Source organism: Bufo bufo, chromosome 3 (genome assembly GCF_905171765.1).
Source record: "Bufo bufo chromosome 3, aBufBuf1.1, whole genome shotgun sequence".
Taxonomy (NCBI): Eukaryota; Metazoa; Chordata; class Amphibia; order Anura; family Bufonidae; genus Bufo; species Bufo bufo.
The window spans coordinates 156,992,799-157,006,529 of NC_053391.1; the positions used below are offsets into that span (position 1 = coordinate 156,992,799).

The window sequence follows — 13,731 nt, forward strand, 5'->3', positions numbered from 1 at the left end:
ATCAGTCTCCTGGCAAATGGCGTCCTTGTGCTTTCTTTTCTAAAAAACTATCTGCAGCAGAGAAGAACTATGATATTGGCAATAGGGAACTATTAGCTATTAAACTAGCGTTTGAAGAATGGTGTCACTTTTTAGAGGGGGCAATCCACCCCTTCACTGTGATTACGGACCACCAAAACCTTGAGACATATCTAAGATGTTTTGTGTCTGAAAACCAAGAGGTGTGGTCATCATATTTACCGTTAGCTGAGTTTGCCATAAATAATCACCGTCAGGAATCTACTGGCAAGTCACCATTTCTTGGTGCATATGGTTTTCATCCCCAATTCTGTACTTTCCCGAAGAGGAACGGTTTTCGTCGTCTCTTTCATCTGTATGGCAGAAAGTGCAAGCTAATTTGAAAAATATGGGAGGTAAATATAAATGCATGGCTGATAAGAAACGGTCGCCAGGTCCGGACCTAGGAGTGAATGACTATGTGTGGTTATCTACTAGGAATATTAAATTAAAGGTTCCCTCTTGGAAACTGGGTCCTAGGTTTATTGGTCCTTACAAAATAGTAGCCATCATTAACCCCATGGCTTTTCGCCTGGAGCTGCCTCAGACTTTTAAAATTCATAACGTCTTCCATAAATCGTTACTCAAAAAGTATGTTCCACCTCTAGAACCATCACCGCTGCCACCCCTCCTGTTATTGTGGATGGTAATCTAGAGTTTCAAATATCCAAAATTGTTGATTCTTGTCGGGTCCGCCGTTCTCTTCAATATCTGGTGCATTGGGGGGGTTACGGTCCCGAGGAAAGAATGTGGGTTCCAGCGTCTGAGGTAAACGCCGACAGGTTAGTTGGGGTTTTTCATGCCTCTCATCCTGAGAGACCTAGTCCTGAGTGTCCGGAGGCCCCTCGTGGAAGGGGGGGTACTGTCATGAGGGTGTCAAGAGCCACGTCTGACTCCGTTATACCCGGGGTCAGGAAGTCGCAGCGGGTGGCTGCGCGTTCGATGTACAAAGACAGTGCTGTTTCGTAATGGTAGCTTTCTGGGTTTGCCTTGCAATCCTTTTTGGCTCACTCAGGGATCCGTAGCTTCTCCTCCTCAGCTGTTTCTTGTCCAGCAATCCCAACCTCCTTATATTCCCATCTCCCACTTCTCTGGTTGCCAGATATAGAGCTTCCTGCCTGGACTTCTATACTGACCCACTGGAGCTGAGTAGCTGAGATCCCTGGTTGTTGTTCCAGAGTGTTACCCTCCGGATCCCTGTTGGGCCTTGGTGGTCTGCTGTTGTCGCCCACCTGGGATTATATGTTTGTCTGTATTGTCTGTCCTCTCCTTGGTGTTTTCCTCTTAGTGTCAGTGGTGCGGACTAGTGATCCCACCGACTTGTTCACTACACAGTGCTCATCTTAGGGAAAGCCAGGGTTTAGGCACGTGATCGGCATACGGGTGAGGAACCCGTCTAGGGACGTCAGGGCAATCAGGTGCCAGCCGCAAGGTGAGTCAGGGGTCACCACCTTTCCCTCTCCCTTGGACAGGGCCTTCCCATTTCCCTCCCTTTGCGTGACGCCGGTCATTACAGGAAATCAACACCTGTGACGACCACGTGTAATTGAATTTCCTCATGCCAGCTCACACATATCCGCCACCAACCAGGACACAGAATGGTCCTTGACGTATGTATATACAGCAGCATAAAAGGCATTTTCTGTCAGGTGAATGCCAAATTTTTAAGGCCTCTACTCCAGTGGCCTACAGTAAAATTTTTATCCAGTGACCGCCTAATGTACCTCCAGCCATATAATCACAAGTTCTTTTCTGTCAGGTGAATGCCTAATTTTTGGGGCCTGTACTCCAGTGGTCTACAGTAAAATTTGTATCCAGTTACAGCCAATGCACTTCCAGTCACATCATCACAAGTTCTTTTCTATCGGGTGAATGGCTAATTTTTGGGGCCTATACTGGCCTACAGTAAAATATTTAGCCAGTGACCGCCTAATGTACCTCCAGTCACATAATCACAAGTTATTTTCTGTTAGATGAATGGCTAATTTTTGGGGCCTGTATTTCAGTGGCCTACAGTAAAATTTTTATCCAGTGACCGCCTAATGTACCTCCAGCCACATAATCACAAGTTCTTTTTTGTCAGGTGACTGCCTAATTTTTGGGGCCTGTACTGACCTACAGTAACATTTTTAGCCAATGACCGCCTAATGTACCTCCAGCCACATAATCACAAGTTATTTTATGTCAGGTTAATGCCTAATTTTTGGGACCTGTACTCCCATGGCCTAAAACAACATTTCTCTAGGCTCCAGCACATTTTTGAGAGTTTCCCTTTAAGACGCATTAAAATGTCCCCTGATTAAAATACATTTTTTTTGTGTGAATTTTTGCCAATGACCCCCCTCTGGTATGTCACTGTCCATGTTGTGGGCTATTTGTGCACTTCTAGTAAGTATTTGGTGGCTGCAAATATGACCTGAAGGTTTTTCAGGTTCGCCTGCCATTAAAGTCAATGGGGCCCGTCGCAAACGCGCAGTTTGCGAACATTTGATCATGAATACGCGTTCACAAACCGTCCCGGATGATTTTCGTGCATCACTACCAAACTGTTGGTGAAACCCATATGCCCCAAAAAATGGCGACTCACCAGTAGACTCCTGACTACGATTATTTATGGAAAACTCTGCCGAAGACAAAAAGGTTCTCCTGGTTCTCAGATACAAAACATCTAAAGTAAGTCTCCTGGTTCTCAGATACAAAACATCTGAAGTAAGTCTCCAGACTCTGATTATTGCGCTCCTTCTGTTCGTTCGACTGAGGATGAAAAGCCGAAGAAAAGGACAGTTGTATCCCCAGTCGAGTACAGAACGCTTTCCAGAATCTGGAAACAAACTGAGTCCCACGATCTGAGACCACGTCAGAGGGAATGCCATGGAATTTCACAATGTTGTCAACAAATACTTGTGCAAGTGTTTTAGCATTAGGTAGGCCGAGTAAAGCAATAAAGTGTACAATTTTACTAAAGCGATCAACTACCACCAGAATAATTGTCTTTCCTGAAGATTTAGGAAGATCAGTTATAAAATCCATGGATACATGAGTCCATGGTCTGGACGGGATAGGTAACGGAAAGTAAAGATCCGGAAGGCCAAGTATGTGTCACCTTAGCACGTGCACTGGTGGTACAGGTTGACACATAGTCCTTAACACACTTACGCCACCCCGTCCACCAGAATCTATAAGAGATGAGGTCGGCAGTGGGTCTAATCCCATGGTGTCCCGTAAGAACCGTACAATGATGTTCCTCAAACACCTTGTGACGCAATTCCGGAGGCACAAATAGTTATCCAGAGGGACACAAATCCGGTGCGTCTCCCTGAGCCTCTAACACCTTCACCTCAACGTCAGGGTAAAGAGCGGATATCACCACCTCTTTAGACAGTATGGGACTTGGATTTTGAAAATCACCACCTCCAGGAAAACTACGTGACAAGGCATCCGCCTTGACGTTCTTCACCCCAGGACGATAGGTGACAGTGAAATTGAATCTGGTGAAAAATAATGACCATCTGGCTTGTCTCGGGTTCAGTCGTTTTGCCGACTCCAGGCAAGCCAGATTTTTGTGATCAGTGAACACCGTGATCGGATGAATTGCCCCTTCCAACCAATGACACCACTCCTCAAAAGCCAACGTAATAGTCAGTAACTCTCTGTTACCCATATCGTAATTTCTCTCAGCGGGAGAGAGTTTTTTTTAGAGTAAAATGCACATGGTCACCATTTACCAGGTGACAAGTCTTGCGATAAAATAGCTCCTACCCCCACCTCGGACGCGGCCACTTCCACAATGAAAGGTTGTGATACATCCGACTGCACCAATATGGGGCAGAAGAGAAGCATTCTTTAATCACAGAAAAGGCTCGTAACGCCGAATCAGACCACACTGAGACATCCGTCCCTTTCTTAGTCATGTCAGTTAAAGGGGTTGTCCGGGTTCAGAGCTGAACCCGGACATACAGTACAGACCAAAAGTTTGGACACACCTTCTCATTCAAAGAGTTTTCTTTATTTTCATGACTATGAAGGCATCAAAACTATGAATTAACACATGTGGAATTATATACATAACAAACAAGTGTGAAACAACTGAAAATATGTCATATTCTAGGTTCTTCAAAGTAGCCACCTTTTGCTTTGATTACTGCTTTGCACACTCTTGTCATTCTCTTGATGAGCTTCAAGAGGTAGTCCCCTGAAATGGTCTTCCAACAGTCTTGAAGGAGTTCCCAGAGATGCTTAGCGCTTGTTGGCCCTTTTGCCTTCACTCTGCGGTCCAGCTCACCCCAAACCATCTCGATTGGGTTCAGGTCCGGTGACTGTGGAGGCCAGGTCATCTGGCGCAGCACCGCATCACTCTCCTTCATGGTCAAATAGCCCTTACTTTCAAAGTTTTCCCAATTTTTAGGCTGACTGACTGACCTTCATTTCTTAAAGTAATGATGGCCACTCGTTTTTCTTTACTTAGCTGCTTTTTTCTTGCCATAATACAAATTCTAACAGTCTATTCAGTAGGACTATCAGCTGTGTATCCACCTGACTTCTCCTCAACGCAACTGATGGTCCCAACCCCATTTATAAGGCAAGAAATCCCACTTATTAAACCTGACAGGGCACACCTGTGAAGTGAAAACCATTTCAGGGGACTACCTCTTGAAGCTCATCAAGAGAATGCCAAGAGTGTGCAAAGCAGTAATCAAAGCAAAAGGTGGCTACTTTGAAGGACCTAGAATATGACATATTTTCAGTTGTTTCACACTTGTTTGTTATGTATATAATTCCACATGTGTTAATTCATAGTTTTGATGCCTTCAGTGTGAATCTACAATTTTCATAGTCATGAAAATAAAGAAAACTCTTTGAATGAGAAGGTGTGTCCAAACTTTTGGTCTGTACTGTACCTCTATTTTCACACAGGCAGCCCCCCTGACATGCATTTCATGCCCCGATGCCCTCCTTTGCCCTGCGCTAAATAACGCAGGGCAAAGGCATTTTTAGGAGTTCCGGTGATGTACCGGGTTCTCCATGGGGCTGCCAGGAAGCCCGGTGATGTCCCCGGCACTGATGGGTGGGCTTTAGCGCGGCCCTAACCAGTAAACTAGCTAGGGAAGTGCTAAAGCCTTCCAATCAGAGCCGGTGACGTCACCGAACACACTGCCGGGCAGAAGTTACCGCCCGGCAGTGTGTTATGATAAACAAAAGAGCCCATGCCCTGCACGATCTAACGCAGGGCAAGGAAGCACATCGTAGCATGAGATGCTCCGATGCTAGCCTCAGGGATGCTGCCGGAGTGAAACAAAGGGTATGTCAGGGTTCAGCTCTGAACCCGGATAACCCCTTTAAGGGTTTTACTATTGTCTAATAATTCTGAATACATTTTCGGTAATAGTTGGTGAACCCTAAAAACCACATAAGAGCCTTTAGATTTTCGGGACGATTCCAGCCCAATACAGCACGAACTTTCTCTGGATCCATTCGAAAACTCAAAGATGACAACAGGTAGCCCAAAAACTGCACCTCGTGTACAGCAAAAACACAATTCTCTAATTTTGCGTACAATTTATTGTCCCTTAGGATCTGTAACACCTGTCTCACATGATCCTGATGTGTTTCCACGACTGGAAAATAAATTAGAATGTCATCTAAATACACTACAAACCTCCCCACCAGGTGATGAAAATTGTCATTCACAAAGTGTTGGAACACCGCAGGAGCATTGGTCAACCCGAAAGACATGACCAGGTTCTCAAAGTGCCCCTCAGGATTATTAAAATCTGTCTTCCAGTCATACCCTTCCTTGATACTAACAAGATTATATGCTCCCCTTAGGTCCAAATTGGAGAACACCTTAGCGCCAATAATCTGGTTAAGCAAATCGGGAATCAAAGGAAGAGGGTAGGGATCATGGACAGTAATCCGATTAGGTTCACGGAAATCCAAGCATGGCCGAAGACCTCCATCTTTCTTTTTAACAAAAAAGAACCCTGCTGCCACTAAAGACTTGGAAGGTCTTATATGTCCTTTGGCCAAACTCTCGGTAATATACTCTCTCATGGCCTTTCTTTCAGGTTCAGAAAAGTTAAACAACCTAGATTTAGACAATATAGCTCCGTGAATATGATTGATAGTACAATCATATTCCCGATGTGGAGGTAAATCCTGGCATCCACTCTTGAAAACACGTCGGCAAACTCAGATATAAAAGAGGGTAAACTCTTGGTAGTTACAACAGAAAAAGATGTATTAAGACAATTGTCAATGCAATAATCACCCCAAGCCAGAATCTGCCTAGCTTGCCAATTGATAGTTGGATTGTGTTTGCTAAGCCACTGCAAACCCAGAACCACCGGCGCAGGGAGACCTTCCAACACAAAACACAAGATAAATTCTTGATGAAAGTCACCCATTCGTAATCTGATATCATGCACCACTTAAGACAAACACTTCTGAGCAAGAGGTGCAGAATCAATAGCGAATACAGGAATGTTTTTTTCTAATACACTTAGTGATAACCCATGCATACAGACATACTGAGCATCAATCAGGTTCACCCTTGCCCCAATGTCAATAAACACCTCAATCCCCACAGTCTTGGACTCTAGCGCCACCTTGGCAGTCAGGAGAAATCCGGTACTTCCAGTAAAAGACAAATGCACATTTTCTGACACTCCACCAAGATTTAATTAAATGTCTTTTTTCTCTCTTTTTGCCTTGTATGTCTGGACATACATTGATAAAATGTCCCCTTTTTCCACAGAAAAAACAAACTCCCTTCCTATTACCAGTGGATCCAGGGGTAGCTCCCCCTAACTGTATGGGTTCGTCTCCCGACCTAAACCCAGTAGTAGCTTCACCCAAATTGTCAGAGGAAGATGATACGTTATGTAATAGAACGTCCTGAGAGAGTGGGCCCTTCAATCTCTCTCAGGCATCTATTAATACCTACAGCCCACCTCGTAAACTCAGAGCAATAGATCTCCGCAGAACGCTCTACCTGATGCAGGCAGCGTAACTTGGTCTCGGCCAGGGAGGTCCGATCCGGGTCATCATAAATGAGACCTAGAGCTCTGAAAAATTAATCCACCAATCGGAGGTACTGTGATCCGGTCGGCAAAGCAAAAGCCCAAGACTGGGCTTCCATTTTAAGCAACTAAATAATCACACCCACTCTCTAACTCTCATCCCCAGATGAGTGTGGATGTAGCTTAAAATACAATTTGCACGCTTCCCTGAACTGAATGAAATTATCACTTCCCCCTGAGAATCTATCCAGGAGGGCAACTTTAGGTTCAGAAAGGCCTGATAACCACCACTAGGATCAGTCGCTTGTGGTCTCTGAATCTGTGAGACAGTCGTGCGGAGGTCAGCTACCTCCAGAGACCGCCCCTGCAGCTGTCCGGCCAGTACAGCGATATCATGCATGGCTGAACTGATACAGACAAACAAAATGACGGTTATTCGGCGGTTTATAATGTCACGGATGCGGTGTGGGTGGGAAACTCCACACCGAGCATAGGAGGAAAGGGGACAGGAACTAGGCCTGGAAACTAGGGTAAAGGAGAAGGTTACCTCCTAGAACAACCCTAATCCAAGTCCTGACTACCTATCAGTATGAACTGACCTTGATGGTAGGAAAGTTCATACACAGGAACCTAGAGCCCTAACACACCCTGTAGAGCCCTGGGATAGTGACAGGACTTGAGACAACCTATTGCTCCACCAGAAGGATGAACAGAAGTCTCCCTCAGGCCTAGATACAAAAGACAGGGAAAGACAACAAACAAAATACAAATAGGGAAGACGACACTTAACTTCACGTGGAGCAAAGGCAGCACCAGGAGCTCAACCGAGATCCAACAACCAGCAGGCCATAGTCCAGAAACTGAAGCTATTAACTACACCCCCAGAAGGGGTAAGCAGTAATAAATAGGGAAAGTTAAATGACCAAACCAACAACACCTGCCAGAGGTGTGGTCATTACCAAGACAACACAAATACAAATGATCCACAAGGAACCATTCAGATTAACCCACGTGTTGCCAGCCTCTCTGATCTCCTGGCACTTGTCACGGGAGTGTCCGTGACATGAAGAGACCAATTGCTGGAGTTTTTTTTGGGGAATGTTTTCCCATTCTCGTATCATGTAAAATTCTAGCTGCTCAACAGTCCTGGGTCTTCTTTGTTGGATTTTTTGTTTTATGATGTGTCAAATGTTTTCTATTGGTGAAAGGTCTGGAATGCAGGCAGGGCAGTTCAGCACCTGTATTCTTCTGTTAAGCCATGCTGTTGTGATGGATGCAGTATGTGGTTTAGCATCAACTTGCTGAACTACACAAAGCCTTCTCTGAAGGAGGAGATGTCTGCTTTTCCAGATGTGTAAGCTATCCACTCCATAGGCACTAATGCATCCCCTTTACCATCAGAGATGTGGGCTTTTGGCCACTGCAGAACACAGTGTCTGTGTTTTCCAAAAATAATTTCAAATTTTGATTCACAAAACAGTTTTCCATTTTGCCTCAGTCTATTTTAAATGAGCTTTAGCCCAGAGAAGGCTCCAATGTTTCTGGATTGTGTTGACACATGGATTTCTCCAGGTTCTCTGAATATTTTTATGATATTATGTATTGTATATGGAGGATATTATATGTCCTTGCAGTTTTACTTTTTCAGGAACCAATTCATGTGACTTAGTTGCAAATTGGTCTTCCAATTGTTCTTTTTATTAGTACCACTTACTTTTCCAGCCTTTTGTTGCCCGTGTCCCAACTTTTTAGAAAATTGTTGCTGACATCAATTTCTTAAGTTTTTTTCTTTCATGTAATGCTAAACTCTCACTTTTAACATCTGATATGTGTTATATATGTTATTGTGGAAAAAATATGGGTCTATGAGGTTTACAAATTGTTGCATTCAGTTTTTATTATAATTTTTACAGCTTTGGGGTTGTAGCTTATCAGAGAAAAATGCCACGTTTTAGCGTTATCAGCTGTTTCTTCCTATCCCTGTAATGATCTAATCTGAATGGGCAGATTCCATCATCACATTCAAGTCTCTGGAGAGGGGAGGAGGAAGGAGTTAGAAATTGCTGAGTATGACAGAACTCCATGAGAGACACCAAAGAGACTGCTGCAGCTAAATAGGACATTTTATCTCAGCCCAAGTGCTTTACTCCCATCAGCACAGGTCAGTACTACTCTGCAGTGTTCTCCAAGAGCATAGGGATGCTTCTGAGTGACAGAAAGTTAGGAAGAAGATTCTCCTCTAATTTCTGTGTGCAGTGGATGGAAGCTAATCTCCAACGACCAGATCTAGAACTGCAAACCAAAGATCTAGCATATAGAGGAGAAAACTACTGAAACATACCAGATACAAATCATATTATAGCCAGACATGTGTTATTCCAAATGTACAAACATACAGTACTACTGATTAATGTAAAGTGTGTTGAAAGGTTAGGTATGCTGTAATAGCAATACAGAAGATGATTATAGGTCACAACTATTATCTTTAAACACCTACATAATGTCCATATGGGCCAATACTTTTAACAATTTTAAAATATATAGATTTTATAAAGAATACAAGCATTCTTAGTTTTATACATTAAAATGGGCTTATTATCAGTACTAGAGAATAAAAATCAGAACATAAAATGGGTCTTGCTTATAAATGTGACAAATAATTGCTACTGTTTTTTTCTCTAAATATTAAGGAGGAGGAGTGCTGCTAGTGGAAGTCGTTCTAAATGACGACAGAAGTGGCCCACTGATTGGCCAGCTGTTCTCACTAAACATGTTGCTCCAGACAGAAGGAAAAGAACGGACATCATCTGAATATATCAAGCTCCTTACAGAATCTGGCTTCAGGGACATTGAAGTCAAAGTAACTGGAAAACTATATGATGCAATACTGGGAAGAAAGTAGATCCAAGTGTCATTTTTCTTATGTAGCTGACTGCATTTCATAACAAATTATAACAAAAAGTCATTTATTGTGTTATTGAAGCATGGATATTACAAATAATATTGTAATTTTTCATATATGTTTTCTTGGACTTGGAAACATATTGTAAACATTCCAATGTCAATAATAAAATTAACTGATATGTTTTCAGCTGAATTTCTTGAGATACTTTAATAAAGATAGTTTCATGGCGTGATCCTTTCTATTACTTTGTATTCTTATGACAAACACCCCTTTCATATAGATTATCAATTAGCAGTAGTGTGTCTGGCTGCTGTCAACCTCAGCAGCTGATTTTGCCAGGTAATCTGCTGTAGGCAAAATAAACAATTACACTGTGCCATTTAAATGGATTGAAGGTTTGACAGAGCATGAGCCACTCTTACAGAGCAACCATTTTCCCTGGCTTATAATGCGAGGTCCTGAGTGGGGGACACCTCTCTATGATTCCTCGGTAGCCTGAGACAACATATTTAAAGGAAATAATACACACACTTATCACTTTTTCAGGGCTGAACAGTTATCGTCAACCCAGACACTTCTATAGGATTGTGTTTGTGACAGGGCGTCACAATGTTTGGCAGAGAAAGTGCTGGATGGTGTTTACATTGCACCAAGTTTCCGTCACTTCATGTGTGTAAAGGCTCCAGGAAGGTTTGGTTTTCTTTGTTTCTAGAAGCTTCCTGGGGAAAAGAAAGCCAGTTTAGGGTCCTGGAGCTGGTCTGGGAAGAGTTGGGTGGGTTCCCTGACCACCCGGAGCCAGTCTGGGTTTTACCTGCCTGGGGGGACTGCTCACACAGATGTACTAATTAGGTCAGCAGGCCTGACACAGGAGCTCTCTCTCAGGGAGTGTTGGCAGTCTGTTTGAGAAGCTGCAAGCCTAGGAGCTCTGAGAGCTGTCGTTTTTCTAACTACTGAACTGTAATTGCTCTGTTTTCCCCTTGAAAATGCTCTTTGTGTTTTGTGTTATAAGTTTAGCTAGTGCTGCCGAGTGAGATAGGCAGGAGCCAGACAGCGATTGTTTGTTTTGGTTTTGTTTGTTATTTTGAGCAACTTACAAAATAAACTAGCAACAGCCTGACGCACAAGCTACAAAGGTGTCAGTATTCCTGTTTCTGCCCAAAACAACCCCGCAGGAGGGTGTAACAGTTCACATGTTACTGACTAATGTCACCAGTACATTCCTAGTGGTTATCATGGTGATGGGGGTCTCCATGGCTTATACTGTAGACAAAGCAGTCATTTCAAATGATGTGATAAAATGAAGCGGGTTGGAGGAACTAGTACCCCCTCTCAGCAACTTCTGCCGAATTACTGTCAATTTTTAAAATAAATATATCTTGTCTGGCATTATATATATCTATATATATATATTAGATTTGACAGTGGAACTTCCATACACAAACCTGGGATTACTACCATATGTGCCATGCCAAGCTACAGAGGTGGAAAACAAAACACCATCACCTTCGTGACCAGACAGATTTTTGCAAATCTGACGTGTCACTTTATGTGGTAATAACTTTGGAATGCTTTTAATTATCCAAACCATTCTGAGATTGTTTTCTCGTGACATATTGTACTTTATGGTAGTGGTAAATTTAAGTCAATATATGTTTCATCTTTATTTATAAAAAAAATTTAAAATTTACAGAAATTTGGAAAAATGTATAATTTTTAAAATTTGAATTTCTTTGCTTTTAAGGCAGATAGTGATCACTAGTTATTACTTTACATTTCCCATATTGCTACTTTACGTTGGCATCATTTTGAAAATGTCATTTTATTGTTTTAGGACATTAGAAGGCTTAGAATTTTAGAAGCAATTCTTAAATTTTTTAAGAATATTTCTAAAACCCACTTTTATAAGGAGCAGTTCAGTTATGATGTCACTTTGTGGGCTTTACATAGTAGAAACCACCCAAAAATGGCCCCATTTTAGAAAATACACCCCTCAAGTTATTCAAAACTGATGTTAAAAACAATGTTAACCCTTTAGGTGCTCCACAAGAATTAACAGAAAATGGAGATGAAATTTCAAAATTTCACAGATTTTCCATTCTAATCAATTTTTTCACTGTAACACTACAAGGGTTAACTGCCAAACTAAGCTCAATATCTATTATTGTAATGCATTGTAAAGGGGATCAGACCCCCAAAAGTTGAAGTCCCAGAGTGGGACAAAAAAGTATAGTAAAAAAAAAAAGTTTTACAAAAAAAAAAGTTTCAAGTAAAAAAATTTAAAAAAAGCATCCTTTTCCCAAAACAAAGTAAAAAGAAAAAGTAGACATATTAGGTATCGCTGCGTCCATATTGACCGGCTATATAATAATTTCACATGACCTAACCCCTCAGGTGAACTCCATCAAAAAAATCTAATAAAAATGGTTCTAAAAAAACATTTTTGTCACCTTACATCACTAAAAGTGCAAAACCAAGCGATCAAAAAGGCGTTTACCCCCAAAAATAGTAGCAATGTAACCGTCACCTCATTCTGCAAAAAATGAGCCCCTACCTAAGACAATCGCCCAAAAATTTAAAAAACTATGGCTCTCGGACTATGGAGACACTAAAACATGATTTTTTTGTTTGTTTCAAAAATTTTATTACTGTGTAAAACTTAAATAAATAAAAAAGTTGACATATTAGGTATGGCCACGTCCGTAACAACCTTCTCTAAAAAAAATACCACATGACCTAACCCCTCAGGTGAACACGGTAAAAAAAGATAAAATAAGAACGTGTCAAAAAGCCATATTTTGTCACTTTACATTACAAAAAGTGGAATACCAATCGATCAAAAAGTCATACGCACCCCAACATAGTACCAATCAAACCGTCATCTCATCCCACAAAAAATTAGCCCCTCCCTAAGACAATCGCCCAAAAAATAAAAAACTAGGGCTCTCAAAATATGGAGACACTAAAACATGATTTTTTTTAATAAAAAAATGCTGTTATTGTGTAAAACTTAAATAAATAAAAAAATTGATACATGTTAGTTATCGCCGCTTCCGTAAGAGACTGCTGTATAAAAATATCACATGACCTAATCCCTCAGGTGAACACCGTAAAAAAAATAAAAAGCGTGTCAAAAAACATTTTTTGTGACTTTACATCACAAAAAGTGTAATACCAAGCGATCAAAAAGTTATACGCACCCTAAAATAGTACCAATCAAATCGTCATCTCATACTAAACAAAATAAGCCCTACATAAGACAGTCGCTCAAAAAAAAAAAAAAAAACTATGGTTTTCAGAGTATGTAGACACAAAAAAATATTTTTTGTCAAAAATGCTTTATTATGTAAAACTGAAACAAACAACAAAAAACTTCATATTAGGTATTGTCGCGTCCGTAACAACCTGCTCTATAAAAATTCCACATGATCTAACCTGTTAGATGAACAGTGTAAATAACAAAAAATAATGATGGTGCCAAAACAGCTATATTTTGTTACCTTGCCTCACAAAAAGTGTAATATAGAGCAACCAAAAATCATATGTACCCTAAAATAGTACTAACAAAACTGCCACCTTATCCCGTAGTTTCCAAAATGGGATAATTTTTTTGAGTTTCTACTCTAGGGGTGCATCAGTGGGTCTTCAAATGTGACATGGCAGCTTAAAATTATCTAAGTGAAATCTGCTTTCCAAAAACCATATGGCGTTCCTTTCCTTCTGCGCAATGCCGTGTGCCCGTACAGCAGTTTA

The 13,731-nt window shown here is 41.5% G+C and overlaps 1 protein-coding gene across 2 annotated transcripts in view; it reads left to right on the plus strand.

The window, feature by feature from the left end:
• LOC120994863 (acetylserotonin O-methyltransferase-like) overlaps positions 1 to 10,231 on the plus strand; it is a 248,960-nt gene extending 238,729 nt beyond the window's left edge. For both annotated transcript variants that reach the window (XM_040423729.1, XM_040423730.1), the window contains exon 8: positions 9,767 to 10,231. In XM_040423729.1, the coding sequence (XP_040279663.1) occupies positions 9,767 to 9,978 (212 nt within the window). In that variant the 3' untranslated portion in view covers positions 9,979 to 10,231. The remainder of the gene's footprint in view (positions 1 to 9,766) is intronic.
• The last annotated feature ends 3,500 nt before the right edge of the window (positions 10,232 to 13,731 follow it).